Genomic DNA, 22,369 nt, shown 5'->3' with positions numbered 1-22,369 from the left:
TAGCCAGTCCCTGACGAGGATTGACAATGAAGACTTAATTCTAAGAAACAGAAAGTCAAATTGGCAAAGCTACAGGAAGAAAACACCTTGGGCTAATTTTTCCCAGATCTGTTAGTTAATGTCCTCTTATGGCTCTTCCAAATAGCACGCTCTGTGGGACAGAGAACCCTGAGGCATCTTTTTGCTGGTTTTCCAATCAATAGAATTCATACACCAGAAACTTCTTCAGCTTCCAAAGGAAGGACAAGCTTGATCTCAAAACTCCCTCTTGCTGGTGTTGTGGGCATGACTCTCAGAAGGGAGCCATCAAAGTAATTCACCTGAAAAATATCATAATATGAAGTCCTGTAGTTAGACATTAACTTTGTTAATGAATGTTTTTTCTTTGATTTCTCCTGCCCTCTTTTCACCACAAAAATCAGAGGGGCATAGAGCAAAAACATTGCACCATAGTCTAAAGGAGTTAGCCCTTTAGACTACTTAGCACAGCACTGCTGCTTCTAAACTCTGAGTGCTTGGACAAGCCATCTCTGCTCTCTGAGCCTCAGATCCCTCGTTGCTTTCCTGCCACCTCCAATGTGATAGTGAAGGGCACATGGCATGGATGTGAAGATGCTTTGCCACCTACATTTGCCCTATGTGGACACAAATCATTTTTATTAATATAGCACTTCCCTAATGAAAGAGCACAGACATCATTTTCTTATTCAAAGGACTGAGGGCTAGGGAGTAAAAGAAATCACCATGCGTTTCTGAATGCTTCCACTTTTGAAGTCCTGGGAGGCAACCTGACCTAAAGAGAATAGCCTCTGGAAGCAGCCAGACATGAATTCAAACACCATCACTGTGACCTTTGCAGATTTCTTATCTGCTCTGTGCTCTATTATGCTAGCTGCGAAGTGAAGAATCTCTTTGCAAAATGCCTGATGAAGAGCCTGGACACAATAAATAACTTCCACCTCCAAAGTTCTTCACAAAAACAGAGCTATGAGACACACTCGCTAGCCATAAGAGGAGCACGTTTCAAGGTAAATACTCAATATAATTATTTTAAAATTAAAATTAACAAAATATTTATAATTAACTGCAATTATGCATTAATTCTTAGTCCAGGGAATGCTGAGGAGTTAATTTGGCATGGAGAGGAGAGACTTTCTTGATTGAAACTGTCAGATGGCAATTGTAGCATCATTTAAATTATGTTACCCTTGTGTACACCATCTAACATGGATTATGTCAACCAAAACATTTTAAAAAAAATCAAAGTTTTTTTTTTTTTTTTTTTTTTTAGCAGTCCACAAAGTTTATTCGGCAATATAACTGGAGAGAATCATCATGATAGACATAAGGCAGAACACAGGGGTGGGTCTCTGGGATACATTCTTCACACAGACTAATAAATAGGTTTCACAACATGCAGCAAGTATGATTTGTTGTGTCAACAGCCATTCACCCCCACTTCTTACTTCCTAAAAGAATCTTGATTTTATCAGCAGAGGCGATATGCCCCACCCAGGCAATGCCAACCCCACTTCCCTTCGCCAGGTTTCCCCAGGCTCCCTGTAAACCTTGCAGGGGGATTAAGAAGGAATCTGCTAGGAATCTGGGGGGTGAGATTTTACTCCCAAACAAGACAGTCTTGAAGAGAGAAAGCCTTTTGCTCCCGGCTTCCAGTCGCTGATGGGATTAAAATGTCTGGGGCACCAACAAACCATACTACGCTCATTAAGGAAACAACCATGAAGACAGAAATCAAACAGCAGGATCCTAGCAGGCAAGGCCAAGAGGAGTCTGGATCCTCAGTAATGACGTTGAGCTGCTGCACAAGCACTGGATTACTAGCATCTTAATCTGAAAATTGTTCAGTGGCCTCTGAGATGGTTTCAACGGCTTTTTCCCCAAGTTTCCTAGCTCCAACTCTGGTTCCATGATTTTCATGAATAAGAGAAGGCCAGAAGGAGGCCAGCAAGACTTTCTTAGTTCTACGAAAGAAGCTTCCATTAGACCATTCATAATTCATATAAAGTCAGGCTTGGTAAGTCCTTTTGCCATAAACCTCACAATACAGGTCCTTTTCCATTTCTAAGAGAGGACATTTTAGTTTCAATCACTACAAAGACAGGGTAGTCTTTGGTTATGCAGAGCCAAGTTAAAAATGTAAACAGGCAGCATTTTTACATATTTTTGTGTAAACTATATATGTGTTGCCTAACAGAATGTAATTTCTCGGACAGTGACCAGTTACTAACATGAGACAGCACACTGAGGATGGGCCAAACAGAGCAAGAGGAGTAAGTAGTTACATATGCATCAATTCTATACATATATGCACACACACACTCTCATACATATCACATTATCAGTGATAGATGTAGAAGAGGGGCAATTTAGAACAATATAGTTTCTTATTAAAGTTTATTGGAAGAATCTAGAATCCAGCTATAATGAGGATGCTTTCCCACAAAAGTTACTGTTAGAAATGCAATTATGGAGCACATAGGATGGGGTCTCCCCTCTAGGAATACCTTGTGTGTCAATAATTAGGCTATATAACTTTTTAGGAAGGGCAAGTTAGTTTCAAAACATTGTTTATATGGATTAGTCTGGTTCTAGATAGACCATCTGGTTAGAATACTAAAGTCAAGTTAAACAAAATATGCTTAAGCCACAGATGCAGACCCAATAATTTAAGCAGTTCCCCAAAGTAGATTCAGAAATGAGGCTGGGGATGTAGCTCAGTGGCATAGTGCTTGCCTAGCATGTGTGACTCCAGGTTTGATCCCCAGTACCACAAAAGAAAGAAAGAAAAAAAGAAATGAATTGTATTTCCATCTTCCTTGGGCTACTAGCACAAAACCCTCTACAGTCTCCATGATTTTTACTATTACAGAAGTTATTTATTTTGGCCAAGTTTTTTGTTTAAGGTTTTATCTGTTCTGGTCAAGATTAACTGTAACGCAGGGTTAAAACCAGCTACTCTGGAGTCATGTATCCTTTTTCTAACCAGGGGAGGACCCAGAAGAAATGGATGGCAAGCTTTTTCAAAGGTCCACCGGGTGAGATTTTGGGGCGCCCACTCTAGTGGGAAAGACCAAGGAAGAACAAGGCTTCTATTAGCAGGATTATCAGGATAGCATTCTGGGCAATAATCAGCCCTGTTAATACGGTCTAGGAATACTTGGTAGCATTCATTCTCAACAAGTTCAGTTTGGTACAACCAATGGCCTAGTTCTAAACTAGGGAACCACTGCTGTCCACAGTCAGGGCAATGCGAGTTATCGGAGAACATCTGGACTTTGAAAGATAACATAAGGAGCAATGTAACAGCAAGAGGCAAAATGACAGTGAGAGACACCCAAGTAACCAGTCCCGTTACAGGTTTGGTTCAGCAATGTGTCAGTTCAACCAGCGTTACGTGCAGAGGGTTCAATGTGGCTTGCACCTCAGTGCAATTCTTCAAGACTTCGTCGTCTGTTTTTCACTCAGTCGCAGCTCAGTCTCTGAACTCAGACCAATGCAGTCTATGATGTTATCAGTCACTCACTAGCAGCACAGATCTCAGATCAGCTCCTTCGAATCCCAGCTTCACAAGAAAAGAGAGGGCTCTGGTGTCAGTTATTTTTTCTTGTGCTCTATCAGCTGGTGGTGGCGTCACACAGAGACACGTGGCTTGCTCTACTACCTGGTGCTGGCACTCTTGAGGTGGTAATACGCGTACCCAAGTCTCAAGGCCTTCACACTTTACAGTGCTGTAGAGGAGGCAGGAAAACCTGGCAGAGTCCTGGTGAGCGTGGATCCAATGAAGTCTGTCTTGGGAAGACCTTAATCTGGACCCAGTCAGAGAAGTAGCTGATGCCGAAGTTGGCTGGAGGGTCTGGGAAAGCGTCACATACAAGTTCCAGCGGGGAGCTGAGTGGGGCGCTGTCAGCCACAGGGGAGCCCTTCAGGTGCTCCTCCTGCTCCATGACGCCAGGAAGCACCCTGCGGCCGCCGCGAAAAATCAAAGTTTTTAATAATTTTCCAAGGGGATTTAAAAAAATCCTTTGATATTTAACCAGCATATTTTGGAAGCATTGGTGTGTCATAATCCTAATCCATTATTCTGTTTTAGTGTTTATTTTTCTGATTTGTTGTCTACTTTTTCTTCTTCAATTTTTACTCAGTCTCTTGACACAGGTCAGGAAATTGAAGCAGTTCTAGAAGATAATTTTCTTCAATTTCATGAAATTCTGCATGTTTTACAAGACTCAAACTCTGCTGTCTGTTTGTGTTTAAAAAATCCTGCAGCCAGTAAAACACAGACTGAAAAAAATTTTGACTTGATGAGAGATGCTCATTCAAAATAAGCAGGGAAGGTTGTTTAAGAAGCAGAAAATCATGTGAGTATTTGGTTCATTGATAAATATTTTCAAGTAATGACAAACTTTTCCTCTCTGTATAACCATGGAATATATTTCTTCATGTTTAATCAGGGCCTAAAGGAATTTGGGTAATAAAAACTCAAATAAAGTGGCTTGGGATATAGCTCAGTCAGTAGAGTGCCTGCCTTGTAAGCACAAGGCCCTGGGTTTGATCCCTAGCACTGCAAATAAACAAACAAACAAACAAACAACAACAACAAAAAAAAAACTAAAATAAGAAGGAATCCTGGCAATTCTACTTTTTCTAACAAAGAACTTGTTTCTGAATTTTTGGGTCCAGTTTTAGTGGGTTTAGTCTGAATCTCATTTACTCTGACATCAAGGACTAGCACTTATTGGTCAGTCCCCAATCTGAGTGAGGGGATACTTACTTTGCCTCATAAGACCAGTTTCACTAACATGGTTCTCTGCCAAACACCATTCTGTGCTGTTCTTTTTATAAATGTGCTGCAAACATATGGAAAACATGATTTTTTTTAGTAGTTTAATATTAGAAAAAATTGAAAAGTGATGATTCATTAACTCCATTATTTGTACCGGTAAAGAGAATAGTTTATTTCTTGTCATGAACAAAGCCAATAGCTTAGTCAAAAGGTATCCGTAAGACTGAAAGACTGGGCACCATGGATGGGATGTGGTTTGTCCCCCAAGGGCTCATGTGTGGAAGGCTTGGTCCCCAAGGCGGTGCTGTTGAGGGGTGCTTGGACCTTTAAGAGGCAGAGTCTAATGAGAGGCCCATGGGCCATTGAGGTGCTGCCCTCAGGAAAGGATTGAAGCACTTCTCTTGAGATACTTGGTTTAGTTCCTGAGAAAGGGTTGTTATAAGAGGAGCAAGCCTGGCTCCTTCTTTCCCTCTGGCTTTCTGTTTTGTGATATGACCTTTTGCTCTCATTGTACCCCTGTCACAATGCCATCTGCCATTAAGCCCTCACCAGAGTCCAAACCAAAAGGGCCACCTTGTGTTGGACTTTCAGGCTGCAAAACTGTGAGCTGAATAAAACCTTTCTCTTTTCTTTCTCCCCCCAACCCCTCCCCCCTACTAGGGATTCCACCTAGGGTCTCCAGCATACTATGCAAGTATTTATTCTACCACTGAGCTATACCCCATTCCCTTTTTTTAAATCTTACTTTGAGACAAGTTCTCACTAAGTTGCTCAGACTGGCCTCAAAATTGCAATCTTCCTGCCTTGGCCTCCTGAGTAGTTGGGATCATAGGCATGCACCCCTATACAAAGTTAAATCTCTCTCTCTTTTTTAAAATAAAGTTAGGCTGCCTCAGGGTATTTTTTTTTTTTTTTTTTTTTTTTTTTGTTATAGTAATGCAAAAGGACTAATGCACTGGGAAAGGGTATTTGTAATAGATATCTCCATTAAAAGACTTGTATCCAGATTTCAACTTGATTTTTTAAAATGCGCAAGACTTTAATGGCACTTTACTCGAGGGGGCATCCAAATGACCCTTAGACAAATGGAAAGGAACTCATCATCAATCATCAAGGAAATGCAGAATCAAACTTCAATGAGATACTGTCATACCTGTGCCAGATGGCTAAAACCAAAAGGACTGAGAATAGCAAGTACTGGTGTAAGTGTGGTACAATCAGAACTCAAATAAATTGCTGTTTAGACTATAAATTGTAAAACCAGTTGGAAAAGTTTTTTGATAGTATCTAAAGATAAACATATGTATATTCTATTATCTAGTAATTCTTTTTTTCCACATTTTAATTGGTGCATTATAGTTGTACATAACAATAGGATTTGTTGTTACGTTTTTGTACATGTGCAATACGACTTGGCCAATACCAGCCTCCATCACTTCCCCAGTCCCTCCCCACCATCTACTCTCTGGTTCCTCTACTGATCTCCCTTTGACTTTTATGAGATCCCCACCCCTCCACCTTTCTTTTCCTTTTACCTCCCTAGCTTCGACCTATGAAAGAAAACATACAACCCTTGACCTTCTGAGTTTGGCTTATTCCACTTAACATAATGGTCTCTAGTTCCATTGGTTTTTCTGCAAATGGCATAATTGCATTTTTCTTTGTGGTTGAATAAAACTCCATTGTGTATATATATACATCACATTTTCTTTATCCATTCGTCCATTGATGGACACCGAGGCTGATTTCATAGTTTGGCTATTTTGATTTGTGCTGCTATAAATATGTATTACTCAGAAATTCTTCTCCTGACTATATCACCTAACAGAAACACAGTTGTTCTCCCTTATCTGCAATTTTATTTGCCATCATTTCAATCACCCACAGTCTACTGTGGTCTGAAAATATTACTACAGTATAATGAAGAATTAAAGTATTTCCAGAGACAGCACACATTCACCTAACTTTTATTCCAGGACATTATTATAATTATTTTTTATTTTATTATAATTAATCTCTTAGTCTGCCTAATTTATAAATTAAAGTTTATCACAGGTATATACGTGAGAAAAGAGTATGTATAAAATCATATATATATATACATATATAGTATGCATATATGTGTATGTATGTATACATATACTATAAGGTTATGTATCCATAACATACTGTAGGTTTCAGTATAAACATTGTAGGGTTCAGTACTGTTGATGGTTTCAGACAGACACTGGGGGAGGGGTGTCTCAGATCATATCCCCTATGGAAAAGGAGGGGACCACTCTAAGTGCTTATGAGCACTAAAAAATACAGGTATGAGAGTGCCTGTAAATTTAATGATAAGAGCCTCAAACTTGAAACAACTCAGTAAATAGAATGGATGGATAAACTGCATGATATTCATACAATGGAATACTACAGATATAGACACCTTTTCGAGTGCACATTGCTCACTGTCAGGAGCCTATCATCCGCCATTTGCCTGCCTCTCGCCTGTCCATCGCCTGCCTTACACCTATCCATCACCCAACGCACGAAGTTCACCTCCTGATTGTCCGACAACAGTCAGCAAACTGATCACCGACTGCCAGTGGAGAACCAGCTGCCTGCTGCTGCCTGCAAGTTCACTGTTACAGTACCTGCAGGTTTGATTACACGTGACTGCCGCCATTTTGAGACAACAGCCAGGCCCCGTAGGACCCCTGGCCGGACTGATTGGGCCCCATCTCCAGGATACCTCAGCCCAACCGATCACTCCCTGCCTCTGGGGCCCTCACATCGACTGACTGCTCCCTGCCACCAGGACCCCCAGATCAACTGACTGCGCCCCATCACTGGGACCCCAGACGGACTGATTGTATCTGGCCTTCAAGATCCCACAACCACACCAAACATACCCGACCTCCAGGGACTCCTGCCTGACCAACTGCACCCTGCCTCTAGGACCTCCAGCTGACGACGTCCACATCCTGAGCTGCAGCTCCCCATTTGCCAACACATTTCGGAGCCGGAGCAGCCATCTTGGATAATCCTGGAAGCCAGAGCTCCGATCTTTGGGTGGGGCAAATCTCATCTTGAGACAACTGCTGGAGGCTTGAATCTCATTGTCAGGTACCTCTCATGCATCAGGCTACTGAACACTGGGAGGTTTCATTACTATATGACTGCTATACTGTAGATTTTCTTTTTTCTCCTTATAGAAAACATTTAAGTTTTTATTTCTTTGCTTTTCTCGCTCTCTTTTCCTTTTGTTTACCTGTTCCATCAGAGTCTCTTTCTCCCTTTTTTGCATGCTAACATCCAATTTCTTTTGATTACACTCTCACCCTTTCTATTATCTAGAACTTCTGTATAATCTTTTCTTATCCCATTAACAGCCACATTCTACATCCCTCTGCATCCTCTTTGTCCTCCATTAGAAACTGCAGACCTTATTGCAAATCTGTTTGTTTTATTGAAGATAATATTTTAACTCATTCTGTTTATTATGACAATTTTGTTATTGTCCTCATAGGGGCTATTTGGTCTAGGATTGCATAGTGTCTGAATTGGGCACTGCTAATATTGATCTCCCCTTAAAGAAAGAGTTTTGGAAACCTATAGGGCCACTATAAGCCTATAGGGGGAAATCTGCAAAACCCCAGATCTGCACTGCTAGAGGGGATGATACATAAACAACATGAAAAAACAAGGGAAGAAAATGATCCAAACAAATCTCGATTCTATATTAATAGAATCCAATGACAGTATGTTAGAAGAAATGTCAGAAAAGGACGTCAGATCATACATGATTAAGATGATTCGCAAAGCAAAGGATGAGATAAGAGAGCAAATGCAGGCAATGAATGATAATACCAATAAGCTGAAAGAGCACCTGCAGGAAGCAAAAGATCATTCAACAAAGAGATAGAGATTCTCAAAGAAAAAAAAAAAAAAACTGAAATCCTTGAAATGAAGGAAACAATAAACCAAATAAGAAACTCAATGGAAAGCATCACCAAAAGACTAGACCACATGGAAGACAGAACCTCAGACAATGAAGACAAAATATTTAATCTTGAAAATAAAGTTGCCCAAACAGAGAAGATGTTAAGAAATCATGAACAGAATCTCCAAGAACTATGGGACATCATGAAAAGACCAAATTTAAGAATTATTGGGATTGAGGAAGGCACAGAGATACAAACCAAAGGAATGAACAATCTACTCAATGAAATAATGTCAGAAAATTTCCCAAACCTGAAGAATGAAATGGAAAATCAAGTACAAGAGGCTTACAGAACACCAAATGCACAAAATCACAACAGATCCACACCAAGGCACATTATAATGAAAATGACTAATCTTCAAAATAAAGATAGGATTTTGAAGGCCGCGAGAGAAAAGCATCAGATTACATATAGGAGGAGACCAATATGGATAGCAGCCGACTTCTCAACCCAGACTCTAAAAGCTAGAGTGGCCTGGAACAACATATTTCAAGCTCTGAAAGAACATGGTTGCCAACCAAGAATCCTATACCCAGCAAAACTAACCTTCAGATTTGAAGATGAAATAAAACCCTTCCATGATAAACAAAAGTTAAAAGAGTTTACAAATAGAAAGCCTGTGCTACAGAATGTTCTCAACAAAATATTCCATGAGGAGGAAATGAAAAACAACAATGTAGGTCAGCAAAGGGAGGAACTACCTTAGAGAAAAACCACTCAAAGGAGAAACCAAGCCAAATTAAAAACCAAAAAAAAGCCAAATGACTAGGAATACAAATCATATCTCAATAATAACCCTGAACATTAATGGCCTAAACTCCTCAATCAAAAGACATAGACTGGCAGAATGGATTAAAAAGAAAGACCCAACAATATGCTGCCTGCAAGAGACTCATCTCATAGAAAAAGACATCCACAGACTAAAGGTGAAAGGATGGGAAAAAATCTACCACGCACATGGACTCAGTAAAAAAGCGGGGGTTTCCATCCTTATATCAGATAATGTGAACTTCAAGCCAAAGTTAGTCAGAAGGGATAAAGAAGGACATTTCATACTGCTTAAGGGAACCATAAATCAGGAAGACATAACGATAGTAAATATTTATGCCCCAAACAATTGTGCATCCCTGTACATCAAACAAATCCTTCTCAATTTCAGGAATCACATAGACCACAACACAATAATTCTGGGTGACTTTAACGCACCGCTGTCACCACTAGATAGATCTTCCAAACTAAAACTGAACAAAGAAACTATAGAACTCAATAACACAATCAATAACCTAGACTTAATAGACATATATAGAATATTCCATCCATCAACGAGCGGATTCACTTTCTTCTCAGCAGCACATGTAACCTTCTCGAAAATAGACCATATGTTATGCCACAAAGCAGCCCTTAGGAAATGCAAAAAAATAGAGATACTGCCTTGTGTTCTATCAGATCATAATGGACTGAGAGTAGAAATCAATGACAAAATAAAAAACAGAAATTACTCCAACACCTGGAGACTAAATAAAGTGCTATTGAATGAAACATGGATAACAAAAAAACATCAGGGAGGAGATAAAAAAATTCTTAGAGGTCAATGGAGAATGACGATACAACATATCAAAATCTCTGGGATACTATGAAAGCGGTACTAAGAGGAATACTACATAGGAATGAAAATGAACTACTGAGATATGTACTAATGTGGTAAAGAAACCAGACATTAAAATATATAACGTATGATGTATGAGATGTTTGAAAACAGACAAAACAATCAACAGTGGTAGAGAGCAACAGTTATCCTCAGTGGGCATGGTATTGACTGGAAGGTGACACACGTGAGCCTTCTGTGGTGTTGCAGATATTCCAAAGCTGTAACCCTTAAGACTTGTGTGCTTTGTATGCAAATTATATATAAATTATGTTATATAAATACATAATAAAGTGGAAAAAGCTAGTAGTGAGTGAAAATTCTGCTGCTGAAGAACTTTGAATATAAATATTTTTAGTTCTTAATTATGTGGCATATTTAACTAGCTTAAAAATATCATACTTTAATAAAAAATACTGGAGAAATGTTTAGTAATTTGTTAATAGTGGGATTGTGGGCTCTTTTATTGTCATCTTTTTGCTGTTCAATATTTTTTCAATTTCTATGACATTCATAATCAGAAAAACATGTAAACAATGTTTTAAGATATCTATTAAGAGTAGTATCTCATTTAAATTTATTAAGCAATATTGATATTAAATGTTTCCTTCTTGTGCACTTTAAAAAAAAAAAAAGAATTGTTAGGTGTGGTGGCACATGATTGTTATCCCAGAGACTAGGGAGACTGAGGCAGGACCCCCTTGGCAACTTAACAAGACCATCAGCAACTTAGTAGGACCTTGTTTCAAAAAAAAAATTTTTTTTTAATTTAAAAAGGGGCTGGAAACATAGTGGTAAAGTGTCTCTGGGTCCAATCCCTAGTACAAAAGAGAGAGAGAGGCAAAGGAGAGAGAGAGAGATAGAGATGGAAGAGAGAGAGAGAGAGAGAACAAAAGAAAAAAAAGAAATAAAAGCACGTTTCTTTAGGCTAATTCTTTTTTGAATAATAAGCACTGAAAAGCATATATATGTATTTTTTTCATATCAAAACCATTTACAAAATTGGAAAGCAGTTTACCTGGTGTTAAGCATTTGAGCCCAAGTCTCACTTCTTGAGTCTCACTTACCCGGATTCTCAAGTTTTCTTGGAATTAGGGAAGATAACAGCAACTACTTGAAAAGCTCTTAAAATATAAAGCCATTTTTGTCATCATTAACTTGTTTTTGTTAAGTGCCTCTGTGGGTGTTGCAAAATTATTTAAAGAGAATTTTAGTATCTTACAGAAAAAACTATGCTCTGAACTCTCAAAAGTTGAAGAGCATACCTATAACCAACTCACCTGCCAAACTCCATAATCTATGCTACCTAATCACCATGACCAATTCCCTGAAGGAGAGAGAGTAGTACTTCTACTTTACGTACACGGACACTGAGGCCCAGAGAGGTGAACTGAGCCCCCAGCGATGTGGAGAAGGTCAGAGTAGGGGAGAGCAGAGGGCTGGGCTCATGGAGCCCTCAGCGCCTGCTCCAGCGCCTGCTCCAGCGCCTGCTCCAGCACCTCGCACTGAACACAGCTGCACCGGTGATGGCTTTCTTTAACTCCTACAGGGCCTCTCTCATTTCTCTTCTGATCTGTGTGGGTCCATCATCCCACTCCAATCTCCCCGGCTCCTCCCTGGACCAAGCTGTGCTGTTCCGTGACCTTTCCCTTGACAGGCTTGTGCTCATATTGGCCCTTTGCCAGAAGCACCTACTATCCTTCAGCTCAGAAAATCTTCTTCCTCCTTCACAAAGAATTTCTTCACTCACTCCATGTGGTGCTCTGTTTAACTTCAGCCTCTTTTGAATCCTGATAACCCTTTATTTTTCCTCTGAGCTCTCTAATGCTCAGTGCTGCTTTTCGGTGTTTTGGGTGTTCACCCTTGCCCCCACACTACAATTACTTATCTTAAAATTTCTTAAACTACCCAGTCTTAAAAGTGGGAGATGCCTAAGGGATATGCATTAAATGAGTGAGTTAATGATGCAGTAGGCAAAAAGCATTGATTTTAAAATATTTTGAAACAACTTTGGAAGCATGTGACAATGTGCAGAAATACTTGCCTTTGCCTGGATATGGTAGCAAAGGACTTGCAGATTTTATCTGCATTTCATGCATGATTTTTGTTTAAAAGGTTTCTAAAAGTAGACTTCTTATACTATTGCTTTTGGGTGTGATCTCATTAATATATTGGAAATAAATTTGCTCTCCTTTGCAGGCACAGGAACTCCTATAGACCGCAGAGATCAGATACTCATAGGGAATTTCCTGAATGTCAGTCAAACAGGTCGACAGTAATGTCTGGAGTCTGCTGGTAGCATTACGCAGCCACTCTCCCTCGTGGGCTGGGGTGCTCCTGCCAGGGCTGTATCATATTCAGATGACTTGTTTCATGCTCCTCAACATGATTAAAAGAAACTGGTCAAAAAAGGAAATAGCATAGTAGATAACACAAAAGATGATTCTAGAAGTTGCACAAAATATGCATTTCAAGTTTTTAATGTTCTTATTTAAAAGATGTTTCATGCAGTTTGAGATAAACTTTATGAAGTATATTTTACCTATTAAGAAGTCTTGAACTGAAAGTGCAAGCTAAAAATGTAAAATTAAATTTGGATTTTGAATCAAAGAAAATTGTTTTTATAAAATAATTCAGAAAGGGGAGAAGTGGGGAAGATATAAGACAAAGGGTATAAAAATTATTAAGCATGAGTAAATCTAGAGGTCTCATGTTTAACAGGAGGACCATAGTTAAAAATATTATATTGCATATTGATAATTTGCCAAGAGAGTAGACTTTATGTGCTCTTATAATAACAACAAAAACAAAGTACCTATGGGAAAAGGTGCATATGTTAATTTGCATACCTGAAGTAATCATTTCACTATGTAGATGTTTATCAAAACATGTTACATCTAACACATATATAATAAAATTTAAAAATATATATAATTTTTGAAGCTCATTTTTATCCTTAAAATTTTTTTGGCAGTACTGGGGATTGAACCCAGGGCTTTGTGCATGTTAAGCAAGCACTCTACCGTGGAGCTACATTCCTCAGTCCTTTTTATCTTATTTTGAGTCAGGGTCTCACTAAGTGACTCAGGTTGGCCTCCAGTTTGTGATCCTCATGCCTCAGCTTCCCTGGGAGCTGGAATTATAGGCTTGTACCACTGTACCCAGCTATGTTTAAAATTTTTAAATAAAAAAAGAAGTCCTTGGCTTTTCTGCATAATAAGCTACTTTTGTTTTTTGAAATTCTTAGTTGCACCATGGGAAAATCGGTGAGAAATGTGCCAATGGGGAAATATAGTGGGAATTTCCAGACTGTTATCAAAGCAGAATGTGCCTGAGGCTTGGATTTGGGCCAGATGAAACTGAAAAAACAGCTGGCTGATCTGAGATATGTGGTGAGAAGGATTGTTTAACAGGACCTCCCCCATTGCCTAAAACTCAGTGGGGTTTGACATCGGAAAGGCCACCTTCTTTCAGAAAGAACAATGTGATATGATAAAGACTGAACTTGAGAGTCAAATTCAGCTGTGTTCAAAGCCCCCATCTCAGCTACTTTCTAGATATGTTGTGATGGTTTATTTTATGTGTCCAGTTGCCTGGGCTATGGGGTGCCCAGATATTTGGCTAAACATTATTGTGAGTGAGTAGGGAGGGTGGTTTTGGATGAGAGTAAAATTTCAGTCTGTAAACTGAATTAAGCAGTTTGCTCTCCTCAGTGTGTGTGAGCCTCAATCTACTGAAATCCACAAAAGAAGAAAGTGCTGAGTAAGGGGGAACTCATTCTCTCTGCTTGACTGTCTTTGAGCTGGAACATCAATCTTCTCCTGCCTGTAGACTCATACTCAGACTGAAACTTACACCATCAGCTCTCCTAGGTCTCCAGCTTTGCCAACTGCAGACCTGGGGACTTATTGGCCTCCATACTTACATGAGCCATTTCCTTATAATAAATCTTTTATAATAAATATTTCTGTTTTCTCTGAAGAACCAAGGCTAAAACATATGTCATCTTAGATAAGCTAATTAACCTCTCATTTCCTGAATCACAAAGCATGAAATATTGAAGATGTTCAGGGAAGAGATTTGTGATGTGCTTGTCACACATACAAGCATTTAATATATTGTATCTATCATTGTTAGTGTTCCCCTCAGGAGTTATACAGCATTGTTCCAAAAAATTATTATTTTGCACTTAGTGTTTCAAGTAACATAGAAATTAATTTATAAATGGAAAATGAGCCAAAAGAGCTTAAATGTAACATTTTTTAAAGGTGTGTTTAGTCTTCTTTTAAAATCACTAAAATGTATCTATGGCTTTAAATAAAAGTTAAAATTAAAATGAACTGTGAAATTAGCGCTTTATATTCTCTGTATTCCTCTATTACCTGCTTTAGTCTTGAGACATCCTGAATCTTCATGGGGTTTCTGGTGTATCGAACTTTGCCAGCTAAGCCAAGGAGGAAGTAGGGCATGTCTGTCCACTGATGGACGACAAAGTGTTCCCTCTTGTTTACAGCACTCTCTCTCTATTAGGTCATGCCAATTTAAGGACTAAAAAAAACATGGTGTTGGGACTAGAGGGCATTTTAATTTGGCTACATAGAACTTCATGTGCTGTTTGGGGCACAAATTTATTATGGCCCCAGTGAAAAGAACAAATGCTGACCATGAGGCCAGATAGAACATTGTTTATTACATTATCCTGTTATTCTACTCCCTCTCTGTAAAGCTGGAACAAATAATCCAAGCTTGATTATAATTGACCTGGCTATTGACTCAACCCTGGAAACCAATCTTGGGGCTAGCAGTCAGAGAACCCATTGGGAAACGGGCCAGACCCAAGTCAAGTCATGGAGCAGTGAATGTTGACCTTGATCTTCTATTTTTATATTATTTTCTCCTTTCCGGGACCACTTTTATTTTATACCTCTTTGTTTCTCTGTGTTCTCTGAACATGCTCTTTTCCTGTCAGGGTTAAAGACGATCTATATTCTGGACTTAATACCTTCATACTTTACCCTTCCAGGTATATGTGGCTTTTAAACAAAGACAGAAGCTACAGAGCATTGCCTAGCATAGGAATATATAGCCTATGAGTTGTCTCAATTACATTCCACCAACTGCTAATCAGTACTTACTCTTATTTTTTATTTGTTCTTTTCAGATGTATATGACAGTAGAGTGTGTTTTCACATATGATACATACATGGAGTATAATTTTTTTCTAATTACAATCCCATTCATGTGGTTGTACGTGTGGAGTTTCCCTGGTGGTGTTATCATATATGAACATGGGAAAGTTATGTCTGATTCACTCTACTGTCTTTCCTATTCTCACAGTACATAATTTTATGAGTCTCAGCTACTTATCTGTAAAATCAGAGCAATAAAAATTACTTTCTAAGTTGCAGTGACATAATAACATCTTTGTAAATGCTCTGGTAGAACTTCCAGTTTTGGGTCTGACCTGTAACAAGCTGTCACTCCAGTCACTCCATCCTAACAAGAAGTAAACAGATGAACAAATTTTAAAACCAACAGCTCCTCTTAGATCTATAAAAGAAGTGAGGTCACAGGATAAATTGCTTCCCCCTCCAAACTGGAGGAACCAAAAGCAAATACAGAGACTCATACCTTGCCAGGTAAGCACTCATGGGTAGCACCTTCCATGGGAACCAGTACCAGAGTAGGAAAATTGGGAAATTGCTAGAGGCTCAGTGTGGACAACTCTGAGAATTAAAAAAATTCAGGGAGGCCCAGTTACGAGGACCCTCTCACTATGGTTATCAAGATACAAAGGAAATTTAAATGTTTATTACTAAGTCAAAGAAGCCATACTGAAAAGGCTACATACTGTATGGCTCCAACTATATGAAATTCTGGGAAAATAAAAACTACGGAGATAGTAAAAAGATCAGTGATTTCCAGGAGTTAGTGGGAAAGTAGGAATAAATATGCCAAAAAGAAGCTTTAGGGTAATGAAACTACTCTGTATAATGCTATAATGGTAGGTACCTGTCATTACACATTTGTGGAAACCCATAGAACATATAACACCAAAGTAAACCCTAATATAAACTATAGGTTTATGACATTAATAAGGTGTTGATGTAGGCTCATGAACTGTAGCAAATGTATCACCCTAGTGTGAGATGTCCATAATGGGAGAGGCAGTGTGTTATAGTTGGAACTAAGAATGTCCCTCCAGAAGCTCATGTGCTAGGCAATGTAGCAATGTTCAGAAGTGAAAAGATTGGGTTACGAGAGTTTAACCTCATCAGTGGATCAATCCACTTGGTGGATTAATCTGTTTGATAGATTAATAATTTGTTTTTTTAGTTGTCAATGGACCTTTATTTTATTTATTTATATTTGTTGCTGAGAATTGAACCCAGTGCTTCACACATGCTAGGCAAGCGCTCTACCACTAAGCCACAACCCCAGTCCCCTAGGTTAACAATTTGTTTTTGTTATTTTTCTTCTCATTTGAGCGGCCGGGGATTCGAACCGCAGTCCTTGCGCGTGCTAGGCTTGCGCTCTCCAGAAGGAGCTATTTATTCAGCTCCTAGGTTAACAATTTGAATGAACTACTGGGTGGTAACTAGGCAGGTGGGGCATGACTGAGATGGGTGGCAGCTGGGTGTGCCCTTGAGGATTGTATTTTGTCTCTGGCTCCTTGAACTCTCTCTGCTTCCAGGCTGTCATGAGTTGAGTACTTTTATTCCACCATGATGTCCTGGTCTCACTTCAGGTCCAGAGCAGAGAAGTCTGCTGACTATGGACTGAAACCTCTGAGACCACAAGTCCAAAATAGACTTCCCCCTCTAAGTAATTCTTTGTCAGGTATTTTAGTCACGTTGATGAAAAACTTACACATTGTGCATATGTGAGGTAGGAAATATTTTGGAAATATCTGTACCTTGTGCTCAAACTTTCCATAAACCTAAAGTTGCTCTAAAATAAAAAGATAACTAAAAATATTTCAGTAAGCCATGGATTGTTATAAACACTTCTGGCAATTTTTTCACAATCATACAATTATCATCAACTTTTCCATTTTCCAGAGTCCTCACAGGATTAAAATCTCCTTGAGAGCATGGATAGTCTTTTCTTATCATTGATTCCCCCAGACACTGGTACTGGGTCAGGCATTTAATAGGAATGTAACAATACTTACTGAGTGAATGAATGTCTGAACGACAGACCCCGGGGGAAATGGGTGTTCTGAGATTCAATACTGGATCCATCGTGCCTCCTTATATCCCTTCTCTGCCTAGACATATAAGAGAAGAACCATTATCTTCCTTGATTGACCAATAGACTCTTAGTTTATGTGGAGTTTTCATCTGTACAAAAGTCAAAATTAGTGCTCAAAAGTAGGCAGGAAAGATTATTTGATCCTAAAACTCTACTTCAAAGGGCAAGCTAGCCAAGTACAGTGGCACATGCCTGTGATCCTAGCTACTCAGGAGGCTGAGGCAGGAGGATCACAAGTTTGAGGCCAAAAACTTAGTAAGACCCAGTCTCAAAATGAAAAATATGAAGGGCAGAGAATGTAGCTCAATGGCAGAGTTACCCTGGGTTCAATCCTCTGCACACAAAAGAGAGAAAAGCTTAGTAGTGTAATTTTAGTTACTATGGTTATGAATTTGAGCCAGGATAAAGGCTGGATGTAGATGTTGTAATAGAACTACACCTATTATTCCTGCTCAGTGCCATTCGAAATTAAACATCACTTCTATTATTTTTTTAAATGTAAGTACTTCAGATAGCAGGAAGAGCTACAATTTGCCTGTGTGAAATGAACATGAACTGCATCTGCCTCCCCTCGTTATCTGTGCTACCATATTCCAGGCTGCAAAAGTACAAGATGCGGAACTCAGTCACCAGCCCCTGAGTTCGGGTGTCTTTCTTTTGCCATCTGGGTACACTTTCCACTCTCTCTCCTGCTGTGGGCCCAGAGTCTCTGACCTTACAGTGGGCAAGGAAGGATTCTCTCACTTCCGGTTCAGAATGTGGGAGGCACAGGAAGGAGAATGAAGGGTGGCGGGGGAAATTCTTGCCCTGGCTCCTTCCAGGCTGGACCTCCAGAGGATGAAGCTGATGCCAGGCTTTCTTCACAAGACTATCCTCTCCTGTCTTACTAGGCCTCCATGAGTCAACACCTCCCATTGCTACCAGACCCAGAGCACTGCTCAGTCTCTTGTGGATTTTTGCAAACCCTGCCCACATCTCTGCATAGAGTCCCTTTGTTAAATGCTCCTCAAACCAACCCATTTCTCTCCTGTCAGGATCTGACTGACACACCACCTGTGCAGAGAGAATACAATGCAGTGCAAGTTGGCCTTTGTATTGTAGATCCTTAAAAATTAGCAAAGGCCAGAATGGAAACCATTTTCTATCCACTTTTCTGAGTAAGTCCCCCATTGCCGTGTGACATTTTAGAATTATTTCCTGAATATTTACATCCTTTTGAGCCTGTCTGTGAGGTAGGTGATCCTTAGTGGTAGTGTCACGTAACAATTTGCTCCGGATCAGCAGCACCACCACCACTGGGGACCCTGTTAAAGTGTGAAGGATTGCTGAACGCACCCCGGACCCAATGAATCTGCAGTTTCAGGAGCAGGGCTAGCAATCTGTGTTTTAAGGAAATTCTAACACACATTAAAGTCTGAAAACCGTTTATGACATATTCATTTTACTGTGAGCAGGCTTGCCCTCCACAACCCCAGCCCCCACCCCAATGCTGAGTAATCTTTTTCTTTCAGCCAGTGATTCTTAAACAGGAGTGCATCAACACCCCTGGGTGACCAGGGAGCCTGTTCAAAGTCCCAAAGCCCAGGTCCCACAGTGGACCCTGAATCAGAATCACTGGGGCAGCATCTAAAAATTAAAAACCTGTGATTACTGCATTAGCTCAAGAAAATGAGAAAGTCACACCTGGAATGGGAATCTAGGAATCTGGAGAAGATTGCTCACCTCCTGCAGGTAGGGGTCTGAGAACAGCAGGGCTGCCTTTGGACCTGACATTGGGATGTTGCATATTTGGAGCAGGGCAAGAGAGATTTCTGTTGTATAGAGCTGTATCATGTTTATGGCAAATTTGGGTGCAGATAAGGGTAGATGTTTGAGGTGCATTCCCACCTGTATGTACCTCATTCTCTTTCTCACCCCTGTCCCCAGTACTGGGGATTGAACCCAGGGGCACTTTATCTCTGAGCTATATCCACAGTCCTTTTTATTTTTATTCTTTTATGGGAGAGAGGGCATTGAAGAGTTGCCCCGACTGGCCTCAAACTTGCCTCAGCCCCCTGAATCACTGGACTTACAGGCGTGGGCCCCAACACCCGACATCGGTGGTCATATTTGATCATAAGGAGTCATGATGTCCTGCCAAAGCAAGCTAAACATGTCTATCCACTGACAGAATTTTGATATTCAGGAAGATAAAAAGAGGCAGAAAGAATATATACAGAGAGAGAGAGGAGATATCCTGGGTTCTTGAATCTTCTGTATCAAGCTCTCTGAGGGCAGACTGTCCTTTTTTGATGTTGGCTATCCAGGAGATTTCTGATTGGATCCTTACAGTAAAGCTCCCTCTTTATTAAACAAGTCTGTTTTCAGCAAGAGCTAACCTGCAAAGAGATGAACTACAACATGACTAAAAAAAAGTAAAAGGATGGTACTTACAGGCTTTTCTTTCCCTTTTAAAAAGTTTTAAATAATACATTGCCATAATTAAAATTTTAAATATTTCAGAGGGGAGCAAAGTGAGAAAAAATATTTTCTTCCCCAGGACCCTGTTCCCATTCCCCAGAGGTAACTAGTAACAGTTTCTTAAATAACCTTTAGTAATTTTTCTGTGTACTCAAAATGTCTCCTTTCCCCCATTTATCACCAATAAAAGAACAGAAAGTGTAGGACCCCCAAAAGGAAGACCCTTACTCGAGTCTCAGGATGGCGCGCTCCAGGAAACACGAGAGACCGGCTTGATGCAAAAGCACGAGGCACTTTAATAACGGAGCTCCGGGCCAACACGGAGATAGAGGAGTTGACCCCGAGGCTCAGAAATCAGGGGTTTATATAGGAAAAGTTAGGGAGTTTGGCGCGGGTACACATAATTGGCTGATTCAAACATAAGCGGGCACATGACTACATTGATTACATCAGCAAGTAGTACGTGCAAATTGACATTCCAGCAATGGGGTAGGGCAGTTTATTTTGGTTAGCAGGCGATCAAGTTAACCTTAAAGAAAAGGGAAGAAGGGGGAAAGTGGGTGACACCAGATGGTCCACGGCCTTGTGGAGATAGTTTATCCTCCATGGCCAGTTAGTTTTTGATGATTTGGCAGTCTTATTTTAGGCTTGTTTAGGTATGTTCAGGCCTCAGGCCTGTCCCTCTTTGTTTCTTTTCCTAAGTTCATTTGCTAGACTACAGATTCTGTGCTTTAATTATGGGCACTTAAATTTTAACTCCTTCAAAAGCAGATCATCTTATTATCATCTCCTGGAGGGATACATTTGATAATGCCTAACATTTGTTTAACTTAGAACTTGTAATACTGTCCTTCTCTATCTTTGTTTTCAATGGTCTTTCAGGCAGGCAGACGAGTGCTATTCCATTGATTTCATGTTCAATACACAGAAGTTTAAAGTCAGGTCTTAGTTCTCACTGAAGTTCATCAAATAAATCGTAATGGGAAAGTTGCTGCTGCATTTGCTTTAACATAACTGAAGACATTATTAAGTGACATTTAGAATTCAGTGCTAGAGAAAGATCATCACCCCTGAGAAACTGAAAGGTGTCTTTCCTTCTGAAATACAGTTTCAGTGGTGATATTTTCACTTTTTTTTTTTTTTCAACCCAGTGGCACTTTAACATTGAGCGACATCCCCAACCCTTTTAATTTTCTATTTTGAAAGACAGGGTCTTACTAAGTTGCTTAAGGCCTCACTAAGTTGCTGAAGTTGGCCTCAAACTTGCAGTCCTCCTGACTCAGCCTCCCCCAGTTGCTGGGATTACAGATATGCACCAGAGTGTCCATCCAGTTTGTTTGTTTTTACTTTTTCCTTGACTGCCAAGTGCTTAGATCCAAATCAGAAGTCTCACTACAGAGCCGATTTTTTTAGTTGGCAGTTTTTTGTTCTTTATATTGGCTATGAGTTACTGTTTGTATGTCACAACTTCATTGCCTATTTTGTTTAATTATAAGCTGTTTTAAGCATTTTTTGTGGTATAAGGAAGAGGTTTTGAGAAATATGACTTTTAAAATAGGGAAAGCAAGGCACTGATGAAGACTTACCTAAAGGTACTGAGATATTTGCTGGCAAAGCTAGAACTGGGATTAGTCTGCCAAATTTCAGTTCATACGGTTGCCTCTATTCCAGGTAAGCTGAGTGGCACGAACTTCTTTCCTCAATCATGGTACGTATTATAGCTATTGTTTAAAGCATGGCAATCTCACAAATGTCCCTACTGAATGTCATTTGATTTGGACACATGCTTTGGCTTTTGAAGGCCAGCTGACCCTACTTTACTGCTTTCAAAGGCAGTTCCTTCGTATCTCAAGACTCACAGTGCACTCACAGTGCGGGGGTGGGTTTGCCCAAGACACAATAAAAACATGAAGGTCCTATATTTCCCACTGCACTAAATGGGCCTTTAAAATGTGCAACACTGGTTTTCTGTCAGCCTTTCTCCAAATGGATTACAAATAACTATCTTGAATAAAAACATGTTTTAAAAAAAAAAAGACAGATCACTAGTGAACAGAGAGATGAGTCATGTTTTAACAAAGGATCAACATGAGTCCTGTTTTGTTTAAGAATTCACTTCTCTTTCAGGTCCTCATGAGGATTTTAAATTTTCTCTACTTAAAAAAACCACCAAATTTAATTTATTCCGTGATGAAACATCACATGGTTTTTTTTTTATTC

At 39.7% G+C, this 22,369-nt stretch overlaps 1 protein-coding gene and 1 long non-coding RNA gene across 2 annotated transcripts in view; both read right to left on the bottom strand.

Annotated features, from left to right (window-relative positions):
- Nucleotides 1-22,369, bottom strand: part of LOC306670514 — a 1,027,288-nt gene that overhangs the window by 93,454 nt on the left and 911,465 nt on the right. The window lies entirely within an intron of this gene.
- Nucleotides 1,926-3,989, bottom strand: LOC306670911 (torsin-1A-interacting protein 2-like). The gene has a single exon (XM_079155951.1). It carries the CDS (start codon nt 3,308-3,310, stop codon nt 2,894-2,896), a length of 417 nt encoding a protein of 138 aa, XP_079012077.1. The 5' UTR covers nt 3,311-3,989; the 3' UTR covers nt 1,926-2,893.

This window comes from Sciurus vulgaris, assembly GCF_902686455.1.
Source record: "Sciurus vulgaris genome assembly, chromosome: 10".
Lineage (NCBI taxonomy): Eukaryota > Metazoa > Chordata > Mammalia > Rodentia > Sciuridae > Sciurus > Sciurus vulgaris.
Note: the sequence above shows the minus strand (reverse complement) of the source record. Positions and strands in the feature narration are given on the sequence as shown.

Coding starts and splice junctions, on each gene's coding strand:
- LOC306670911 (XM_079155951.1), bottom strand. CDS start 3,310: ATGTTATCTTTCAAAGTCCAGATGTTCTCCGATAACTCGCATTGCCCT.